The sequence below is a fragment of the Cavia porcellus genome, unplaced genomic scaffold (genome assembly GCF_034190915.1).
Source record: "Cavia porcellus strain 051 isolate PalLab524CR breed Dunkin Hartley unplaced genomic scaffold, mCavPor4.1 scaffold_30, whole genome shotgun sequence".
NCBI lineage: Eukaryota > Metazoa > Chordata > Mammalia > Rodentia > Caviidae > Cavia > Cavia porcellus.
The window spans coordinates 27,479,986-27,503,733 of NW_026947513.1; the positions used below are offsets into that span (position 1 = coordinate 27,479,986).

General features: G+C 40.9%; 1 protein-coding gene across 2 annotated transcripts in view; it reads right to left on the minus strand.

Moving 5' to 3' along the window:
* Positions 1 to 23,748, minus strand: part of Tec (tec protein tyrosine kinase) — a 113,181-nt gene that overhangs the window by 46,289 nt on the left and 43,144 nt on the right. Inside the window, exon 2 of one of the 2 annotated variants that reach the window (XM_063240612.1) lies at positions 22,978 to 23,163. In XM_063240612.1, the coding sequence (XP_063096682.1) occupies positions 22,978 to 23,115 (138 nt within the window). In that variant the 5' untranslated portion in view covers positions 23,116 to 23,163. Of the gene's footprint in view, positions 1 to 22,977; positions 23,164 to 23,748 lie in introns of those variants that run through there. The other variant, XM_063240614.1, reaches the window with a different exon arrangement.

Below are 23,748 nucleotides of genomic sequence, written 5' to 3' on the forward strand. Positions count from 1 at the left end.
CTGGAATGTTGTGAGGATGTGAAGAAATTACATGATTTCTGCAAGAACCCTAAGCTGAACTGCTGTACTCTTCACTGCTCTTGTACTAGGGAATCACAATGAAACTGTTTATCCCTTCTTAGCTTGCTTGCTAATTCAGTTACTTCCAATTACTCTACTAAAAATGAATCCACTTTGCAGAATACATGCTTGCTCTGGAGAAATGGCCCTCGGTACCAAATACAGAATGCACCCTGGCCAACAGCCATGCCACTATGGGAATCACCAGCACGCACAGCATTATCTGTCTGCTTTTCTCTTCCTGAGCCTACAGGTAGTGGAGAGGTACCAAATCATACCACCCACTTAGCCACCAGCCCTGGAAGGCTTAAAGAAATTGTATGGGTTACCTTGCTAATACTAGTGAATACATCTGAAACTCAGGTATTACTGGGCACCAGCTTTAAATGGACTCAGAAACAGAACCAGCTTTCTTTTAGTTGCTCTGTCATGGCTGCCTCAAAGTCCTGAATGTCTACCTTTCATAGTCACTTTGACTCTGGGAAAGAACCAGAAGTCACCCAATGACAGATTTGGAGAGCACGGTGGATGAGGACTCACCATGTGTTTACAAGCCTGTCTTTTCCACTGGATGGTACCTGATACTCATTCTTATTTTTGATCATACCTCATAAAGACATTCACAAAAGAGGACTTGCAGAACTGCTTCAGAAGGTAACAATAACAATGGGATAAATACGTATGAAACAAGGGAGAGTAGGTATTCTGAGGGGTTCTAAGGACAATCTGTCTTTCATTGCGATAATTTTTAAAATTTACACACACACTGTATTTTTCAATCAGCTCTATTAAGTGTCATTTTAGAGGACAAAACCAATCTACTATCAATTATTTCCAAGTATTTAGTTTGGGACAGTTTTATCCTATTCACACATATAACATTTTAAAATACAACAGCCTATACTTTTCCTAACGGTCTGGATATCCTAACTGTAGTCACTATTTGTGTGGCTTTTTATTGAAGGTCTGTCACTCACAAAAGACCAAATTATTCACATATACAAGAATGACACACTGGGTGTGGTCACCGATAGCAGCCATCACAATCAAAATTTAGCAGACGCTTGTTTTTGCTAACTCAGGAAAATATTGGAATTTGGGTTAGAGTCAACTTAGCCAAATTCAAATAGTTATCCTAGAATGATAATAATTATTTTAAGTTATGCATTGTTTCAATTGCCAAGACAATGGTCTTACTGTTGCATACTTCATGGATTTCATGACTTAACTTTATAGTTTGTAAACCTCTCATTCCTGATCATGAAAGCAAGCAGATGATGCTGCGTAGGTCATGTCTCAAATGTCCTAAACTAAAGTCATATATCCCTGGATAATACACAAAGTCAGGAATTAGCTGAATAAATATCTTACACCTTTTCATTATCTCTCCCATACCTCTTCTCTCCCACAATTATACCCAATATTTATGCAGCATGTGTGAGAAGGCTCTGTTAGCTTCTTGTCACTGTGACAAAACACCTGGTAAAATCAATTTTAAAAAGAAAAGATAATTTTGGATCATTGTTTCAGAGTTTCCATGGTCACTTGGCATGGCTGCTTCTATACCTGTGGTGAGGCAGGAACACGGCAGAAGAAAGCTTGCTTATACCACGGCAGCCAGGAAGCAGAAGGAGAGGGAAGAGTCCTTCACTAGGCCTCCCTGTTTCTATCATGACCCAAAAGACCACACTATGATCTCGTCAGAAGATTAATCCACTTAGGAAGTTTGAGCCCTTGTGAGCCAACCACCTCTCAGAAGCCCATCAGCAGCCAGCCTGCAGCACAACGAGCCTTTAGGGGGGCACTTGGGACCCCCCAACTATAACAAAAGGCACAGCTTTTGTCCTCAAGGAACTTTCAGCTGACTTAGGAAGGGCTGAGTGCTCATAGCACTGTGTGAAAACTCCAGTACTAATAGCAATGGGACACAGTGGAAAGGTTCATTCATGCAGGGAAGTCAGAGAAGGCTTCATCAAGAAGGTGCCTCTGTGAGCCAGGTCTCAAATCATGCATAAGAGTTTTCTCAGAAAAGAAAGAAAAAAGCCTGTTACAGACACAGAAAATGACACAAGCAAAGAGGTTCCATTAGACAGATGATGGGACAGCAAGGATTTCAGTGTGACTGAATCGAAGTGGATGCAGGGAAGATGCACCCCCAGGGGATCAAGGGAGAGCCAGGAGGCTGGGAGGCAACATGGGGGTGGATGATGAGGGCCTCTGCAGGTAATGCCAAGGTACAGCCCTTAATCACCGAGGCAGACAGGAGCCACAGCCTTAATAATTATGTTTGGATATGGAAGGGGCCAGAATGATTAAAAAGTACAGAAAGCTGAACCTGGCTCTGTTGCCTGATATGCTGGGAGAAAAAAAAGAGAAACTTGGTAGATTTTATAAAATTAAGGAAAAAGGGAAACCACTTTGCTTTGCTCTCCATGTCTTGTATGTCATGAGGGGAAGAGCCAGCAGAACTCTAACTAGAGAGCTGATCACTCAAAAAGGAAGAGACACTGCTTGCAATCTGGCTCTGGGGCATGGTCACTGCATCTGGGACACTTATAGTACTTACTTAGCCTCTCTGTGCCTCTAGCCATGAAATGGGATGAATAATAGCACTGTAACCTAAGAACTTCAGTGCACAGTAAAAATTTTAAAATTGATAATGCTTATGGAATGAATAGTGTTCGATAAATTTGGCAAATATTATTTTTTCAAAAGCATACTATCCCTAGGAAAAATAAAAGCAAAGCCACTTGCTTTGTTAAAGGAAACATTTTCATACCTATCTTCTGAACTCCAAGCAGGGTCCTCTGAGGATTAATGTGAAATTTGTCTACATCTTAGACAATGAAGTGGCATAAATGAGATTTTCCCTTGGGTAATTATGACAAATATAAGTTCCCCAAAATTACAGGAAGACAATAGAGATGATCAGTTTCTACCAGTATCTATCAATATCAGATATAGAAGCTTCTGGGCCTGGATGATCAGTTTCTATCAGTATCAGGGAAAAAAATGGTTAACTTTTACTCTGTGGGCTTTACAAATTTGTTTGGTTTAAGACGGTTAATGTTTCATGTGACTGTACTATTTTTACCCTTTGAGGCTGTTATTTTAGCTCTGTCTGTCTTACAGGATGAACAAGACCAGATCAGCCTGTGACTTCCTTTTCATATCAGTGACAGTTGAGCTCTGGGAACTCCCAAGCTGTACCATATAACAGCAGGTAACACCTTTAGTCAAAAATTTCTCTTCCTTTCAAGTGTCATCGTAATAGTATGAAGACATTTTTACTAGTTTGTTAGGCTTTCTTTGAAGGCTAACCCATAATCTGGTAAACATAAAGGTTAATGTGTGAAGAATATCCTTCTGCAAATGACACAATTTGGCGAGGCAAAAACTATCGCAAAATTATCCAGAGGCAGCACAGGGGATCAGCTTAAGAGATCTGGAATCAGGGTGTCTGAGTCAGGTTTCTGGCTCTCCACATACTGACTGTGATGCTGGGCAAGAAACTCAATCTTTCTGTTGTTTAGTTCCCCTCATCTGTAAAATGAGAAAAGTAACTATGTCTGCCTCCCACCATTAAAAGATCAAAGTTAATACTTGCAAAGCTCACAGGACCATATCTGACATAAGATAAGCTCTCGGAGAACCAAATGCTCCAAATAGAGCATTTCGGGTATATGAACTGTTTTAGGTTAAAAGTATAAAAGAATAGCAGATCGCTGTTTTCTCCCTGAAAGGAGGTAAGATTTCCATGCACCAGGAGAAAGAAACACATGCCTATCCCCAAAGAGGAGGAGGTGAGGCTGAACAAAAGCAGAACAAATTCTGTTAAACCCTTTATCTTTCCAGTTACTTTTACATAAAAGACCTAGCACAAACACTTGCTCTTGTAATTTTTTTTATAATTTACTAGTTTGCTTTCTTTTATTCGACCCAGTATAGAAGCTTTGGCCCCAGGTGCTTCTCTGGGTCTCCATTTTCCTTCTGAAGGCTCTCAGAAGGCCCATGCATGCGGTCCTCCGGCTACTCAATCTTCTGATGAGTCTGTTCTACCAGGCTCCAGCTGAGAAAGCTAAAATTGACAGAGTAAAGATTTATTTTTTTAACTCCCCTACATGCTATGGACATTTCTGTTTTAAAAAAGAGAGAGAGACTAAAAAAGGCTCCAGCTAGGTGTGGTGGTGCACTCCTGTGATCCCAGCACTCGGGAGGGTGAGGCAAAAGGATCGTTGCAAGTTCAAGACCAACCTGGGCTACAAAGTGAGCCCAAAGCCAGCCTGAACTGCATAGCAAAACCTTGACTCAAAAAAGGCTAAATAAATAAGTTAAATTAATAAATAAGGCTCCAAAGCCCTTCTGTTCCTAAGCTCAAAAGCCCATCTAGATTTTTCACTGTGTAAAATGTACATTTGGACATAGTGAGGAATAACACGGAAATGATAAGAGAATAATGTTTTCCATTGCTTCATTTTGAAGTAGAAGTATCTTCATTTTTAAAAGTATCTTCAATATCTTCATGTCTTTTAAACCAAACTGACAGAATAGTGCGTAATATTTGATAAGATGCTTATACATAAATGTCTTTGCAGGATGAATATTTTCTCCACTTACAGATGAAGGAAATTGAGACTTACAGTTTAATCAAATGCCCAATGAAACAGGTGGTACAGGGGTGATCAAAAGATACAGTTAATGTTTAAATTTAAAATAAAACACTACAGTAAAAGACACACTGCCAAGAACAATGGGGTGGGGCTGGGGATTTAGCTCAGTGGCATAAGCTCCTGCCTTGCAAGCAGGCGGTCGTGAGTTCGATCCCCAGTACCGATAAAAATGAAAAAAAAAAAAAAAAAAAAAAAAAAAAACAATGGGGCATGTTCAAAGCAAGGGGAAGTATTTTGAATATTCTGAGAGGATTTATGGCAATGTATCTTTTTCTATAATAATTATTTTTATTTTAAACATTCAATGTATTTATGATCACCCCTTGTTGATCAAATGTTTATGGCAATTTCTTTCAAGTAAAAACATTACAGAGCATCTTCATCCACCTTACTCAAACCTGGAACCATGGGACTTCTGACTTTTCTCCAAAGTCAAAATGACAACAAAAGCTAAAAGTTTTGAATCAATTCAGAACAGAGTGGCAGCCACAATAGCCCAACGAAAGATACTGACAAAGAGGACATCCAGAACTGCTTCAGGAAGCGGCCAGAATAATGGCACAAATGTGTTTGAGGCAATGAGGGAGGACTGTGAAGGGGACCGATGGCAATGTGTCTTTTACTGATATACATATATATATATATATGTATATTTATATTTTACATTTAAAAATTCGCCTTATATTTTAATCACACCTCACAAATCACAGTAGTTCAGTCTGGCTTCAAAGCCCAGTACATTGCCTTCTGAAGAGTAAATGCCATTAAATGTATTAGATTTCATGATTCCAAATTTATGTTTCTAATCCCAGGTTCTCACTGGTGACCTAGCTTAGTATCTCCAGTTACCTGGCAAAACATCTCTCCTTCCCTCTTTTATCTGCTTTTCACGAGCATGATACATAATCAATCTGTAACAGCCCCTTGAACCTGGATTCCACCCCATCCCTCAGCAGCCATTTATTGGGAATTGACAGGGCTAAGTGATTTCTCCTACAGCATGCAGCTAAAAAATGAGAGGAAGGGCAACCACTGTACTAATAATGTATTACAAAGAGAAATAGGTACCACAGAACAGAAACGCACAATGACGCAGTCCAGGGAAACAACCTGGTCTCACCTGGAAGATCAGAGAGGGTGCGTGGCCGAAGTGTGAATCACCGAGCCAAGGCTGAGTCACAGGAGGGAAGTGCTGTGCTCTCTGCGGTGGCAGGCACCATTACTTCCCTCCAGGAGCAGAAAGGCTGACCAGCAGGCCAGTGGCAGTGAGGAGAAGGGACTACAGAGCAGTGTGGACACTGTGAACCTCCGCAGTTTAAAGGAGGGATCACGTGAAGTTCGTGAAGGGGGTGAGGAACACAGACACAATTACATTTGTGTCGTTACCACTGTAGCCGCTATGTATAACAAACTGGAGAAGAACAAAAATGAAAGAAGAGCCCAGGAGTGTGTGGTCTACACACCACATTTGATACTCTTTAATAACAAAACCGATTTCTGGTGCCCAGAATCAAAGACTGTACTTCTCAGCTCTTTTGCAGCTAGGTATGGCCACGTGCTGATCAGTGAGATATAGGCAAAAATCCTATGTGGAATACAAAAAAAAAAGCTACTAAAGGGAACTAACGATCAGGCGGAAGGAGCCCCTTCTCATCTTTCTGCCTTTCTTCCTTCTTGGAGATCTCAACTCCGACAAGATTGCAGCAACTCCAACAGCCACTCCAGGCCAAAATAAAAATTACTGGCTCAGACGATGGAAGGGGAAAGACAGGATCCAGGATCCCTAATTTGGATCATCACATAGCAGGTTTATACAGCCTACCTCTGGTCTTTATTTTTAACCCCACACTGAGAGAGACTATTATTTATAGAGATTATGTGACATACAGCTTAACGAAATTCTGATTCAGAGGACTACTGCATTCATGCAAGAGGCAGTAGTGGTTTGCATCATGGTCGGGAAAGAATGGTAGAAGAGATACACGGGAATGGCAAGGCTGAGATATATTTACAAGATGGAATCAACAGAGCCCGCTCAGAGTCCAGACACGAGACAGGGGAGAACAGAGGGGTAAGATGAGATCGATGTTCAGGGTTGGAGAAGCTCAGCTTGAGCCATGGGACAGAAGCGTCTCGTATGGCAGATGCAAACAGAACATCCACACTGGACATGTGGACCAGGAAGGGCAGTGCATGAAGGAGGCAGAAAGGCCTGCTGGGGAGGAGGATGGAGAACTGTGGAGCTCACACCAGGAGAACTGTGGAGCTCGCACCAGGAGACCAGAGATTACTCACACAAAGGGCTGGAACCGTCCACAGGCAGAGCACTCACTTGTAGCTGAAGTACCAGGAGGAGGACAGACGCACAGGAAGGAGGAGGAAGAGGACAGAGGGGACAGGAGACAAAGAAGCCAAGCAGCATCTGATGAGAACTTTGTGGTTGGGTTTTTTTGTTTGTTGATTTTTGCAGGTTTGGGGTTTATTAAAATAAAGCATCAGCAAACTATGTGAAAGCAAAGTTCTTAAGAGTTACAGCCTTGAAAAGCACAAGACAATAAAATCTAATATATTTTATAAGCTTAAGAAAGATTTTAGAACTGAAGCACGTTGCAAGAATTTCATTTTCTACAGCATAAATGGAAGCAGAACAAGTATAAATAAGAAGCAGACCTACAGTGCATGCGTCGTTTTGGTTACCATCTGCATAGGAAAAACCATTTCAAAGGAACACAGATCAGGATCTAGATGCAGCCCGACCTGCAGAGACAGGCTGGAGACTGAATAGGTAGGGGTCCCCAGGCCACGCCAGGCCCGCGGGGAGAAACCACAGCCTGCAGGTCACAAAATCGGGGACGGCTGGGGGTCTTCAGATTCCACGGCACCTTCATTTGATTCAAGGTGAAGAGCCTGCAACCTGCCACACTGGAACTGCTTCCATTCTTTTTTCCATTCTCAATTAAAAATATGATGAATTAAATTAAGTATTAAAAGGATTATAAGGTAGAGGATGAAGAATTCACCCAAACTGGTCTGAATACACCCAAAGAAAATGAATTCTGATGTTGTGAGGGTTAGTAACGTTAGCAGTATGACTGAGTTTTCTTCGAGCTTTAAAGTCATTTGGTGCATGCTTCAGATTACAACCAACACTCCAAGCAATGCCCACACGCCTGTGAGCACAAATAAAGGGAGAGTTTTACAGATGAGAAAAATGAAGCCCAGGAGTTACAGCACGGTATAACCTCCTGAGTGCCAGTGCCCAGGACATGAACACTGTTCCTTTCTTAGAAAAATGTGCTTACCGTTAAAAACCATTACATCGAGTAAGTAATGGAGAAATAATTACACAAGGACATAGGCAGGAAGACAGTGTTTTACTTCCCTCGACAATCGAGTGAATCAGCCAGACTAAAAGGAGGGGAGGTTTTAATGTTTTCTTTAAGTCAGCTTGTTGTGGTAACTCAGAATAAAGAGAACCTGGCTATCTGCTCCTTCCCAGAACTGTAACAAGCAGAGTCCCTAGAATGTGCTTGTGACAACCGGACACATGCAGACAATTCAATCAGCCTCTGTGCCTAAGAACAAAGACTAAGTGACCCCAACTGTGACTCAGACACCAAGAAGGTCAGCGGGCAGGAAACTGTTCCACTTCTAGTCAAAGCTCACCCATGTAAAAGCGAGTCTGAGACAAGGTGTCTAGGGCACTGAAACAAAACAAAACAAAAAAACAGAATTTGCCCTGGAAATGTAAGTAGCAGACCTTGGCTACTTGTCTTGGTTACTTTTCTCTTGTTGCTGGGACAAAATAACCAACTCTCAAAATGAAGGAAGGAAAGGTTTATTTAGCTCACGGTTTGTGCAGGTTTCAGTCCATAATGAGCTGGCTCTAAGGCAGGGTGACATGGCGCAGAGACAACACTTCAAGGCAGCAGCCAGAGCAAAAGGGGGAGAACAAAACCTCTTTCCTTCCCTTATATTGTATGCAGGCGAGTGTCCCTGCCCCAGGGCAGGTAACCAGCTCTATGGTCTCCTCTTCCCAAGATGAGAGTATTTACAAAGGTTCCTGCCTCCCTGTTGAGTCTTTCAATTAAACTTCTAAACTTCTCAAATTGACACAATGTATTAACCATAACAGCCCTTCAAGAATAAAATCACTGAGAATTCAGAGTTGGTGTCCTGGAGCTACACACAGCAGTTCTGGGTAAGTCAGAGAAAGTGCGACAGCACGGAGGCTCCCACCCCGCAGTCACAGAGGAGCTGGGCATCGCAGGATCTGTGGGCTCAGCAGCCATTCTTAGAAACCCGTCACATATCAGGCTGTCTGCAGACTCGCGGCAGGAAGGAGAGGCAGCGATAAGCAGACTCACACTCGTCCTTCCTCAGTTCGCTTCCCCATTTTTGAATTTGGGTCAGTATACAGAAAATAGTCAACGCAGCAGCATGAGACTGCTTTTCTCAGAAAGGCTTCCTTCCTTTCTCCATGGTTAGCCTCTGGCTGCAGAGTGTCTCCATTCACAACACTGAGGGGGTTGCTGTGCCTAAACGGTTCATGGAGACAAAATGGTTTGGGCACCCCCAGTGCGGGTGCATGCTAGGCAGAGGGCACCTACACGTACGGGTGCAGCTCTCAGTAAAACTCTTCAAAACTGAGTCCTAACGAGTTCCACACACAGTTTGGTCAGTAACAGTGCCCCTGTGCTGCTGCAAGTCACTTCTGGGCGGTAAACACGTTCCCCAGGACTCTGCTGGGACAGCACATGCGGAAGCTTGCACCTGGCTTGTCCCTCTGCTCACCTGGCTTTGTATCTTTTCACAGTAAGAAATAGTATATACAAAGTCCTGTGAGTCTTTCCAGCAGAACATCCAACCTGGGATTGATCTGGGAGCTCCATGAGCCCTGACACAACTGCTGAATCTGAATAAGCTCTGGCATGAGAAATAACTGGTTTAAATTCCAGTTTTGACAGTTGGTAGTGCCAAATCATTGAGCTAGTTAACTAAGCACCTTCAGCCCTGGAATTCTCTGAAAATGGGGTTGCATAACCTGCATCAGAAGACTATGTAGAACTTAGTAGGGACAGTGGTACAAGCCTGTAACCCCAACACTTAGGAGTCTGAGGGAGGAAGATAAATGGGAGTTCCAGGCAAGCCTGGGCTACACGGTGAGTTCAAGGCCAGGCCAGGCCAGGGAAGGGAAAAGAAAGGAAAGCTCAAAAAGATGAAGTGGTACACTCAATGAATATGTCACCTTTTCTCTTGAGACTACTTGTGAACTGCACCCTTCTGGTTTTTGCAGTCCCAGCCTACGCAACACCTGGCAGCTTCACTGAGGCTGAGCTACCCCCTCCTCCCTGCCTCTAATGAGTCGGACTCTGGCAGCCCATGAGAGCCTATGGAGCCCATCATGCCCTCGTTTCTTACCTCTGTGCCCACTGTCATGGTGGACACCAGAAACCTGATATATTGGAACTAATTACACTATGCTCATTGCCACATGTTAAAAATCAGGGCTTCGCCTTCTCTTACTAAGCATTTAGTAGCACTCTACTGATCCCTTTGCTTAATGCTAGAACACAGGTTTTATAGCATACATGCTACATGAATAAATGCGCAACACTATTAGCCAAAGGTAAATGCAAATCAAAACTACAGTGAGACACATTCATACCAACTAGATGGGCAAAATAAAACAAGGCAGAGTAAGGGGAATTTGGGAATCCTGGAACACTTCTGCACTGTTAACAGGAAGGTAAAATATCAATAGCTACTGTGGAAAGCAGCCTAGTAGGTCCTCACAAACTAAACCCAGTTACCCAGAGACAAAGCAATTCACCTACTATCCCCAAGTGAAATGAGCACATATGTCCACACAAAAACCTGTACGTAAATATTCAGCAGGTTTTATTTGCAATAACCAAAAGATGGAAACAATCTTAAGTATCTATCACCATAAATGAAAAAACAAAATGTGGCATACTGACAAAACTGAATATTATTTAGCCAGAAAGAAGACTGAAATACTAATACATCCTACAACAGGAATGAATCGTGAAAGCTTCATGTGTAATGAAAGAAGCCAGACACAAAACGTAACATACTGCTGGGTATGGTGGCTCAGGCCTATAATCCGAGCATGCAGGAGGCTGGGGTAGGAGGATCGCCATGAGTTTGAGACCAGCCTGGGTACATAAGCAAATCTGAGGCCAGTCTACACTACTATCTTTTTAAAAATGTTATTTAATTCTCTTTTTGTGAAATATCCAAAATAGTTGACTCATAGACAGGCAGCAGGTTGATGGTTGCTGGGGGCTGGGAAAAATGGGGAATTGGATCTGACTACTCAGTGAGGACAGTTTCTATTGAGGGAAAAGTTTAGTAATTAGTGGTGATTTTTATACAGCATTATCAGTATCATTGAAGCCACCAAACTACGTTTTCAAATGATTATGATGGTAAATTTTAAGTTCTGTGGCTTTTACCACAATAAGAAAAAATATATTAACACACCATAAAGTACATATATTTGCAAACAATATAGGGACAGGGGCTTGATTAGGAATATATATTTTATATCTTATAAAATAACTAAGGACACATCAGAAAACGTAAGAAGAAAAGGGATCTCTACAGGCACTTCAGCAGCAAGTGGAAGCTGACGGACAGTGAACCCCAGTTTCCTGCCACCTCACAGGAGTAGGAGGAGGCAAAGGCAAACACAAACAGCAATGTGGGGGAAGAGCGGCCTCCACCAGGCCGGTATATAAAGCCAAAGATGGGCACAGGCAGCACGGAGGAAAGAAGCACACAGAGGTGGTCAGTGAAGTTCACTCCAGGACGTCCCCTGGGGAAGGAGCACACGCGGTTTAACAGATAGCGCGCGCTGGCCACAAAGATGAGCTCTCTGCAGGCGCCTCACCAAGGGGAAGGCACCTGACCTGCTGTCCCCAGGGCCTTCGCTTGTGAAATAGATGGTGGCTCAGAGTGAGGGTTCGCTACAGACAGTGCTCTACGGGGAGGCCGAAGAGAAGGGACCATGCAAGTGTGTGCAAACCCCTGAATCTTGTGGAATCCACGCTTTGTGAAAGTTAAGAACAGAAGGAAACCCTGAAGTCTCCCAGGTACAATGGCCCCATATAGCACCTCAAACTCAAGAGCCAGTGAAGTTAAAAGTCCTGGTTAACCCAGAAATGTACCCCAAGTGCACACATCCATGATACACAAGGTAAGAAATATCTCCAAGCCTCAAGAGGCCACGTTCGCAACACAGGGGAAGCAGGAAGTTGAAATCCTCATGAGCTTGTGCTAACAGAACTACAGCATATAATCACACTTAGCTTAACAAAGCCAGAATCATTGTGATCATTATCATCATCATCATCATCATCATCATCTGTGCTGTGCTGGGGACTGAACCCAAGACCTCATGCATGTTTGCTCCACCACTGAGCAACCTCCCGATCTTCTTTATCGTTTCCTATTGACACAGGGTCTCTCATTTAAGTGCCCACTGCCCTCACACTTGTGATCCTCCTGCTGTAGCTTCCCACCTGCAGGTATGCATCCTGGAACCTCAACTTATTCATCTTTTCATGACAACTCGCTTGCATATGATATATTCTTGGTCTTTGCTGGGCAGATTATGAATAAACTAAAACAAATGAGTTCAACTTCATATTATATACCTATATATATTCTCTTCCACTAGGAAATTATATCTAAAATCTTCTAAAAAGAACAAAATTTACATTTTACAATTTCATGAGCAAAAATGTCACGATACTTCTGCAGTGGTGAATAAAATTAAAGAATAGCTGTATCTATGTGATTACACGGAATAAAAGAAGGAAAATGTTTCCTCATATAACAATCATAATAGGGAAAATGTCTTTCCTGGAGTATAGTACAAAATCAGAAATTTGATACAAGTCCCTTACTCATCGGTTTCCTTAACAAAAAAAGTTACACTGCATATATTTTGTGCAATTTTTCTTTTCAATTGTTTTTCTGTGGATTTTAAAGATAGTTTCTAAGATTGAAAATAAAAAGGCTAGGTTTCCAGGGCACAGTCTTGTGTTCAAATCTCCTGTCCCCAGTTGGTATTTAGTTTGTGTACTTTTGAGTGTGACATACTAGCATTGTCAAAATGTCAAAAAATTGGCAAACTGTTTAAAAATTCATTATGAAAAATGAAATTATATACTTATAATAAAATAAAACCAAAAGTAATAATCAAAACAAATGTTCAAAATGTACCGATCTTTCTCTAATATATCCACCACAGCTTCCTTCTGCTCAGCAAATATCAATCTATTAATAAGTAAATATTGATAAATGTCTTTCTAGTTGCTCAAACCAAAGAGAGAAGGAAAAACAGAGAGAGAGAGAGAGAAAGAGAGAGAGAGAGAGAGAGGGAGAGAGAGAGAGAGAGAGAAAGGAGCTGTAACATGTTGTTATCTGAGGCAGTACTCATTAAAGTTTATAGTGTATTCACAAATCGCAAAACTAATAATGTCAGGAGTTCTCCTAAAAAAAAGTTTAAAATTTCAGTTCTGCTGAGTTACCTAAGCTCCCCCACCTGGATAGAATTTTCAAAATATCTGAAGTAGTTTTAGGAACAACTCAAAATGTAGTTTCACTTTCTCAAATTGCCACCTGAACTCCTCCAATAGTTTATAATCTGACTGTTTATAATAAAATGTCCATGGTTTATTTTGGGGGCGCATTTAATACTAATAAATTCTAAACAAAAAATGTACTTTTGTTCCTCAATTTGTACCTCGGATTTTCTCAAAAAATGACATGGAACAAAATAACACAGGAAATTACTATCCCAAAATCTAAAGATAATTTTGCTTATTTTTATCACTGGCTATCAACAATGCCATTGTTACCAATAAAAACACTGAGTTAATAAGTACAGTGAGGCCTTGGATGATGTTTAAATCATGAATCAACAACCTGCAGGAAGTTACTACAGTTGGTGAAAGGAAAAAAAAGTAATAATAACAACACATATACATTTAACAATGATTCAGAAAAGGTGAGGCATTTACAACCAGGGAAATGTGCAAGGCTTCTCACTGCAGAAGATTTGAGACAGAACTTGGTTGAAGAAAGAGGAAAACTGTCATACACCACGGGAATAAAGCTTCAAAGGAAGAAAGTGACAAGAGTTTTTAAGCAAAGAAGTCTAAACAAGCATCAAATTGCATCCACATTTCTTTTCTTTTTAACACATTCCTAGGAACTAAACCCAGAACCTCAAGCATGGTGAGCAAATGCTCTATGGCGCAATGCTCTGGCCTGATGGCATCTAATGTAACTGCAAACCACCATGTTATCTCAAGCTAGACAGTGCCTACCTACCTGCTTGCGCAATCCAGATGTTTCCTGTCCGGAACTAAGACAGTACCATCAGAGAGGCAACCCCGGAAGGTCCTCAAGGGAGTCCTAGCTGCCAGGCAGCCTGGAGCAAATCATGTCCTTGTCCTGTTCCCATAAACAAAAAATCTGACATTTTTCAAAGTCTTTTCAAGTTCTATAATTGTATGATTCTTATTATTAAAAATAAACGATTTCTTTATATGTGTTATTATCAGGTATACACATCTGTATAGGCCTACGAACAGAGCAATTCCACAAATCCAAATTCCAGTTCCAGTCCAGGGCCTTTGAAGATGCTGTTCTCCAGCATAGAGTAGAGTCACTCCTATGGTCACTCACACAACTCGTGAAAGCCAAGTGGAAACCTTCTCCAAACCCTCCTCAACCTCTCCTCCCAGGGTGAGAGGAGACTGTATAAAGGCATTTATTTTTGCAACTAAAACTTCCGCCACTCAATTTTGTTGCATTTTTAAAGTACCTCCCAGGGCAAGTGTTACTGTATTTTCCTCATCAACAAAATTTTTTTTTAAAAACTACTAATTACAAGGAAGGAAATTCAAAGGTTTCTAAGAATCTCCAGCCTAGTAGTTCATGGTACAACAGAGAGATAAAATGTAGGTTACATACACCACGATGTCAAATGGTTCTCTTAAAATTTTTTTGCATGAAGTTGCATATACTTCTGACTAACACATTACTTCAAGTAAGCAAGTGGGAAAGGGGGTGGGTAGAAACTGTAACGCCACCTCCAAAACTTTCTGGGAACTGATCTTTTCATAATAGCATTCAATCTCTACAGCACAGTCTTTTGAATATATTCAGTGAGAAAATAACTAAAAAAGAAAAAAAAAACTTTGTTGCAAACTTGACTTTTCTGTATCACTAAAAATTGCTGAGAGTTAAGCTTTATGAAAATAGGCTAAATAAAACTCTGATGGAAACTTGACTTGCTGATATCACTAAAACTTGCTGAGACCCAAGTCTTACTAGTAAGCCAGTATTTTAGTTACTTTTCTTGCTTTTGGGACAAAATAGTGCACAGTTAGCTCGCGGTTTGTAGAAGTTTCAGTCAGTGATCAGCTGACTCCAAGACTGGTGACTGCACAGAGACAGTGTATGGTGACCAGAAGGCAGCAAAACCAACAGAGGCTGCGTGGGAAAAGACAAAAGCCTCCTTCTGTCTCTTATCCTGTATTCCAATCACCGGGATTAGGGTGGTACCAAACCATCAAGGGACTGATTCAGTAATCACACACCCTTAACCCCAGCACCCTTAATCCTGGTGTCAAACCATGAATCAATCACACACTCTGGATGCAGCCACCTCTGAGAAGGCCCCCTAAGTAGACCACAAGAGGCTTGAGGAGAGGGGAGAAGGGGTGACATCTAGAAACAAACTACAACAGCCACATAAATCCATTTCTGAACAAAAGTGCTGATTTTTTTCTCATAGTTTTTGTCTGTTACAATACAAATAATCAATGAAGAAAACATAGCTCATCATAACCAGACATAAGAGTGTTTTTGAAGATCTATAACCTTTTTATCATCTCTACTTTGAAGCTGCAGGAGAATCCAATCTATGATTTAAACTCCTGTCTTATTAGTCTTATTAGCAATTACTGATATCTCTTTTTTCAATAAAAGCACTAAAATCTTGTTTTAACACAAAAAAGAAAGCTAAGCTTGAAGGGGAGCAGATAACAGATAAGATAATCAGCAATAAGCAATTTTTATTCAGCACAGCAGACAGTGCTAAATAATTAGGAGACAGAGGATCACCAGCCCCTACCGATGAACATACGAATAACAGAAGAGACCAGGTATGATTTTTAAACCTACCTCCATATTTGAAGATTCTTAATGCAACCATTGGGGGTTCATAAAATAGTTAATATTTTATAGTTTAGAACAAAAAAAGATATCACTTGCTTTCATTTCTTCTTCTCCTGCCACCAATATTTTAAAAACTTATTTCATCACTAAATGCAATTAGAAAGAAACAGAGACAGACCATGAAACGACAAAGTAAAGGGAATTTGTGACTAAGCAAAGGTGACGAGAGTTTCCTATGTAATTATTGTAACTTTCTATAAACTATAGTAAAATTAAGTTACAAACAATGTCACAAGTGTGGCCGAAGAGAATGAAATTCTCCTCCTTTGCCCATGGTTTCAGCCTCCTGGAAGAATGAAGACAGGTGGTTTGACAAGTTAAAGAAGTAAATTAGCCTCCTGGACTTTTGGCCTAGTACTCTGGCCAATTTACGTGATAAATGAGCAGGAAAGTCAGATCCAAAGAAGAATCCCAAAGGCACAAGAAATAGTACCAAGAATCAGCCAGGTGGCGGTGCACACCTGTAATCCCTGCACTAGGCAGGCTGAGACGAGAGGATTGCCACAATTAGGCCAGCCCGGGCTACACAGTGAGTTCAAGGCCAGCCTCAGCCCATGGTGAGACCCTGCCCCCTCCCAAAAAAGAGAAAAAGAGTAGCAAGAATCAACAATGAGACTGTATCAACTTAAAAACCTTCTGTACAGCAAAAGAGACAACCCAACAGAGTGAAGGGAAAAAATGTTTGCCTTCTATTCCTCAGAGGATTAACATATACAATATGTTATACAATATGGGTTTGCCTTGTATGTTACAAAATATATAAGAGACTCAAAAAACTAGACACCCAAAATAAAAGATCCAATTGAAACATGGGCAACTGAAATGAACAGTCACTTCTCAGAAGCAGTATAAATGACCAATAAAGACATGAAATAATAATCAACATCACTGCTTTAGAGAAATGCAAATTAAAACAACACCAAGATTTCATTTCACTCCAGAAAGAATGGCCATCATCAAGAAATAAACAATAAAATAAATGCAGTCAAGGGTTTGGGGGGAAAGGAACACACACTGTTGGTGATAATATAAACTAGAACAACCGCTGGAGAAATCAGTATGGAGAGTCCCCAAAAAACTAAAACTAGAAATTCCATTCAACCCAGTTAGGCCGCTTCCAGTTAAATTCCCAAAAGAGTTAGAGGTATCATATTATAGTGACACATCCATAGCCTTGTTTATAGCAATATAATTCATAATAGCTAAATCTTGGAAACAGCCTATATGTTCCTTAAAACAAAGGAAAAAGCAAATGTGGTATTTATACACAACAGAGTATTACTCTGCTATTAAAAGGATAAATGTGAGTCATATGTGGAGAAATGGAGTGCACCTTAAGACCATAATTTAAGAAAAATAAATCAGACATGCAAGCTTAAATATGGTATATTTTCTCTTATATGAGAAACTCACAAAATAAATGAAGATGAAAATAAAAGATACATAAAAAGAAGGAGGATAGATCTTTTTCAAATAGGAATGAAATCAAGAAATGGAAAAGAAGAGAAGGTACAGAGATGTAAAATAAGGATCGAGATGTTACATATGTACCAACTCCCCACTAGAAATATAAACATTATGTATGCAAACATGTACTAATGAAAAATAAAAAGTGAGCGCCAGGCATGGTGGTGCATACCTGTCACCCCAGCACTCTGGAGGCTGAAGCAAGAGGATCATTGAGAGTTCAAAACCAGCCTGAGCTACAAAGTGAGTTCAAGGCAAACCCAAACTTCACAGGGAGACTCTGTCTCTAAAACACAAAAACCAAACCAAAACAAAACCTTGATTTATATGTTCTTCTGGGACACATGGGAATTAAAAGTCATTTTTGCTAAAAACAATGACTTTATTAGAGATGCCCAATAGGTAACTAAAAACGAACAAATCTTGACCCTTATTTTGAATCCTTCGTTACTGTATATCTCGGGTCAGAACCCTTCTCAGCTCTGCAAAGGACTGTGCTGATCACGTAGGGAATGTCTGTCCAGAAGCTGGCCAGGCAGGGTTGATTAGCGCTGCATTTAGACGAGTTCACCATCTTTAAGACTGAGGACGCCAAGAGAAGAGGTTTACAGGGACTTTCAATTCAGCCAGGCCCAGAAGTCTCCAGCCACTGTCCGAAGCCTATGATCACCTGGATTCCAGAAAAAGCAAAGCCCCACCTGGATGAAATGACTTCAGAGACAATCATTTCATGGGAGCAGAACTGCCACTCAAGCCCTGAGGATTTCAGAGGGGAGCGGTGGACATTAATTCTACCTTTGCCAGGAGGGATAGTAGAAAGGCTTCATGGAAGTGGGGGATTGACCCCTGTTGTATAAGGTGAGTAAGCATTGCCAGGCACTCAACCAACCTGTCTACCAGATAAAACAGTTGTGGTACATTTTTTCTCCCTAATTTTCCCTGGAGTATCAGGGCAGTGTCAAAGATAGACTCTGAAGAAATAGTTGTGCAATTTCTTGCAAGTGAATGCAATTTCTTATACGGTCCTTGTTGTTCAAAATTTTAACCTTTCTATGCCTCAGTCCCTTGTGTTGAAATTAAGCCTAATAAACTGAGCATGATAGCACATGCCTGTAATCCCAGCAACTCAGGAGGCTGAGGCAGGAGGACTATCCTGAGTTCAAGGCTAGCCTGGGTTAGATAAGCAAAATCAAGGCTAGCCTGTACTACATAGCAAAACCCTCAGGAAGGAAGGAAGGAAGGAAGGAAGGAAGGAAGGAAGGAAGGAAGGAAGGAAGGAAGGAAGGAAGGAAGGAAATTGTATCCTTTTTGTAACTAATATGAAGAAAAGAGTTAACACAACAGCTCGAGACCACTATCCTGAGACAAGCCTGCTTATAAAATTGGCCTATGGCTGGCATCAGGCCACTTGGACTTTGGGAGGATCCCATCACTCCCAGAAAGAGTAAGAGTATCTCTCTGTGCCTTAACTGGACCAACAGTATGGTTCCTGCTGAGAACCGCTTTCCTGCTAGAATCTGTAACATTGGTATATTCTAGACAGGTGATGCCTATGTAACCAGTCACCAAGAAATATTTTGGGCACTGAGTCTTGTTTCTCTGGCAGACAACAGTTTGTAATTACCACAATTCAGTGCTGCAGGAACACGCACATCCTTTGTTACTCCACCAGGAAAGGATTCTTGGGTGGATGCACTTGGCCCTAAACACCTGTTAGCTTTGTCAATTTCACTTTGTGGCCTTTCGCTGTAATAAATCACAACTCAGTATGCCAACCACGAGACATGGATGCCCTCTAGTTAAGCCACAGACATGGAAATAGCACTAAAGATCCCTGAGACAATTAGTCAAACTCTCCTTGGACTCCGTAAGCTACATGCCAGTGACTGGCTGGGGCAGGATTACAGACAACACACCAACCAGAGTAAGAGCATCAAAGTCCAATTATATGCACGATTTCTTAGCTAATACTTGTCGCAAACTTGCCTACTACTTAGAATTTATTTTATTCAATACCTCATCATATAGAAATCTGTCCTTCAGTGAAAAGAAACAGGGAGGGGAAGGGGGGTTAAAGGGGAAAAAAGAAATACTATATCATGTATTGGCACAAATTCCCTGTGATGGATGTGATCACTCTGCATATCCAAAATGCACCAATAAATTTAATTAATTTTTAAAAAGGAAAGAAACTCTTCTTCTTCACCGTTAGCCAGTGAGTCTCTCCTGAGTAAACTGCAGGCCTGTTCTTCCCTGGCTGCCAATGCAATGCCACCCAGAGCCTCCACCAGAACATCAAGGGGCCGCTCCCGAGTGCCACCTATTTCACCAATTACAAAGCAGTCTCGCTTAGGAAACCTCCACGGTCCTTTGCTCTGTGTTACTGAGAGAAAGATCAAACAATACAAACTATCACAAAGATTTCTGTCTACTTCATTAGAATGTGCAGAACAACTAACCAACTACCAGAAAAGAAAAGACAAACTGAAAAATGACCCTATGCAGAAATGAAACACAGGTTTTGCAATATCAGACTTTCAGGAAATGGTTTCACTGAACTACTTAATATCTAGAAAGGAATTTCTAAGTATACTGTACTTTGAAAAAAAGCACTATAAATTGTACTTAAATAGGAAGAATTTCAATAAAAACATGTTGCCACAATGCTAAAGGAGCTGCAACCCAGGGAATAAGATCAGGATGGATGTCCATTTGCCATTATGGTTAACTACGAACTTTAACAAAATATTAGTGATCTTGATCGCCATGAAGAAACTAGGAATTTTAGCGCCTAGGTCAATGGACAGCCTTTTCACTATTTTTTCAATAGAAAAAGAGAACTATGAACAATTCACGTATTTCTAGGACTACTTATTTTAACCTCAAATACCTTGCAAGGTTTTTCTTACCCACTTCTCATGCACAGTATCTTTAACAAAATTTATTTTTAAAATTATTGATTCACACTACAATACATCACATCTCTTGGAGGAGCATCTCTTCTAGTACTAGGAAGATGGAAACCAGAAGATTTGCCCAGGACAGAGATAAATGTGACAGCTATGCAGAGAAGTAGCACATTAGTGAGGTGTCACCTGGCTTGCCACGAAGAGGTCCAAAATGCATCATATGGGAATTCCACCAAGTATTGTCACAAGGATTGTTATTTCAAGAATGCTGACTCTTACCTCAAAATTCCTAAACCGAAAACTATTTATTTACTTTGATGGTAGGGACGGAACCCAGGACCATGTGCAAGCTAAGCACATGCTCTACGTATGAGATACTACCTCCATGTTAAACTATGAAAGGCAAATAGGTCACCACTGCAAGCAGCAGGTCCCTAATAAAAGGCTATGAGAGAAGAAATAAGGAGGCATCAAAGTGTCCAGAACGAGGGTTAAGGCAGAAATTAAGCTACTGGGACCAGGGTACGTGTGCAAACAGTGGCAATCAAAAGGAGATAGAATCTGACAGCAAGTGTTAGGTTTTACTTGTTGGATGGTCATCTCATCCGCCCCTTTCTGGATGCACAATGACTGAGCCTGCTCCAAGGCCCGAGGGTAGCCTGTGATCTGAAGGAGGAAGGGGTGCACTGCTCTCTTCCTTTTGTTAGAGTCAGGGTGCCTCTACCTTCTTACCCACAGTTCCACATCACAGACAACCACAAATCAAAAATATCTGGAGGGAAAAACTGCCTCTGTACTGAACAGATAGAGACTTCTTCATGTCAGTCCCTAAGTCCAACTGTTTCCATAGTATGCCACTGTATTAGACATTATAAGAAATCCAGACATGATCTGCGGTATACAGGAGGATACACACAGGTTATATGCAAATATTATGCTATTTCATATAAGTCTTACACATCTAAGGATTTCGGTATGGCGCAGGGCCCTGACGTCATCCCCCAGGACACTAAGGGACAACTATAAATTAGTCATCTTCAAACTGAATTAACAATTGCAATGTATTTTAATACTATCAGTCCAGATTTCTAGCAGATAATATAGGTTTGAGTCTTTTTGGTTAGTAAAGTACCACCTTCACCACTATCCTTATATTCTTTTCTTAAACTTAAAAACTATATCAGACTCAAATTATAATAAATCATTACCAGGTAGCAAAACATTTATTAGTGTTTCCCTTAAAATATACTTCACAATTTGTGTTTCCAGTAATAATCCTTATCTGAAACCCTTTCGGATTTTTGAAAATTTCAGTTAATAAATGAAACACATGTGTAGTATATACACTGTATATGACATAACATTCCTGGCAGAGAATGGGGCAGAGTTACATGCCACCCGCATCAGTAGTTCTGCATGCAGATAGACACACACACATACATACACACACACATGTACACACACACACACACACACACACACACAGAACAGGATAAAGACTAAAAGTGGCCTCATCTTAGGTCTGATTTTTCAACTAAGAGTTTTTCAAGTTTGGGGCTTTAGTATTTGGGGCATTTAGAGACAAAAGACTGTGGTCCTAAGTACATGAATTTGCAGAATTCAATGAGTCATAGTGACAAGTCAGAGTTAAGAACTATCCAAGAGAAGCAATGCGCTGGGGAAACTAAGCACAGAGATATCAGTAAGAGTAAGACAAAAACAAAACAAAACAATCAACTTCCAAGAAATGTGCTCTAGGAAAAAAAGCAGTGGAATTAAAACCAACATCAGTAGCACTGAGTACCCACTGTAACCAAGTACATGACAGCATGTGACCAACCAAGGGGACCCGTCTGCAACCATTCCCTAAGAACACAAGAACACTGCCAGCAAAGGACCATGACAGTACCAGAAAATATTAAATGCTATGCCGCACATTACCAAGAGCAAAGAAGTGGGCCAGAGAAGAATGCTCATCCACACACCCTGTCTAGGAAGCCGGAGTATCTGAAGTCTGGAGCTGGCTGACCGCAGCCCAGCACACGCTCACCCTAGGTTTTCAGTGAGCTGCTCCCTACTCCCATCAGGGGAACATTGCAAGAGCTGCTCCTCACTGAAAGAGGTGAAAAAATGCTGCTTTAGGTCAATCTCAATAATGCGTTGGCTCCGTCAAATCACTAACCAGTGTTAAGTAACTTCCACTTAATCATGAAGAAACATTCACATAAAGAAATGATAAAAAAAGAAATGAGAAGAAATGGATACAAAATATAGTGACTTATGGGCAAGAACTATGCATATAACTGATGAATCTCATGAAGATCTAGAATTGATACAGGAATTCACTTTTATCCGGGAAAGTAGTTTGACAGGTTATATAAAACAGATACCTATATATAGTAAGCCTATAATTAACAGGTTTGTGACTGACTTCTACTCATACACTAAACTTCACCTTTCAGGTCCAAACGGTAACAAATTATATCAATTTCATTACCCCAACCTTTACTGCATAACATTTGAGGGCAGGGAAGAATAATAAAATAGTTTCAGCACTGAAAGAAGCAAAGTAAATTGCTATGGTCCCCTACCTCTGCTCGACCCTCGTAGTAGGTTAACATGGACTTCGTAAGTACAAAAAGTCTCTCTTTGTAGTTTAAAGGTGATGTCTTCTTTTTCTGCTGTGACCTTTTAATAAGAATCTCTTCTAGAATAGTGTTAAAATTCATCTCGGTCTTCTGATCACTGTTTCTCCTGCCATGGAAGATCCCAGTATCCTAAAGTGAGAAAGTAAATGGTAAAAATATAACATTTTAATTTTTCAAGAATGTTGCCATTTCAAGTTACCAACACAGGCATTACTGTCACTCCAGACGGAGACTATGTTTGCTACTCTGTGTAGCTGGTTTGAAAATGCCCAGGGAAAGAAGTCTGACTCTCTTCTCCTGCCTCAGTTTCCATCCTAACCTGCCATCCTTTGTCTCTCCTCAGTACCCCTTAGCTCTCTGGCACCCTCTTCTACTATTTGTTTGCAAGGGACACATATCTCAGAGTGCAAATTATACTTCATCAAGTTCAGATTGGAATGTGAGTTGCCTCAAGATCTCGGTACACTGGGCCGGTGATTTAGTTCATGTCATAAGCACCTGCCTGGCAAGCATGAGTTCAATCCCTGGTACAAAAAAAAAATCTCAGTACACAAGAGTTGAGCATATAAACACAGTGAACTCTTAAACAGATGAATTATGGCAGTGATGAATGCAACAAATATTTAAGCTCTGATACGGATTTAGAGCCAACAGGAGACCCTCTGATATCTACACCCGTAGGCATCACACATAGTTCCTGTCTAAACCACAGAA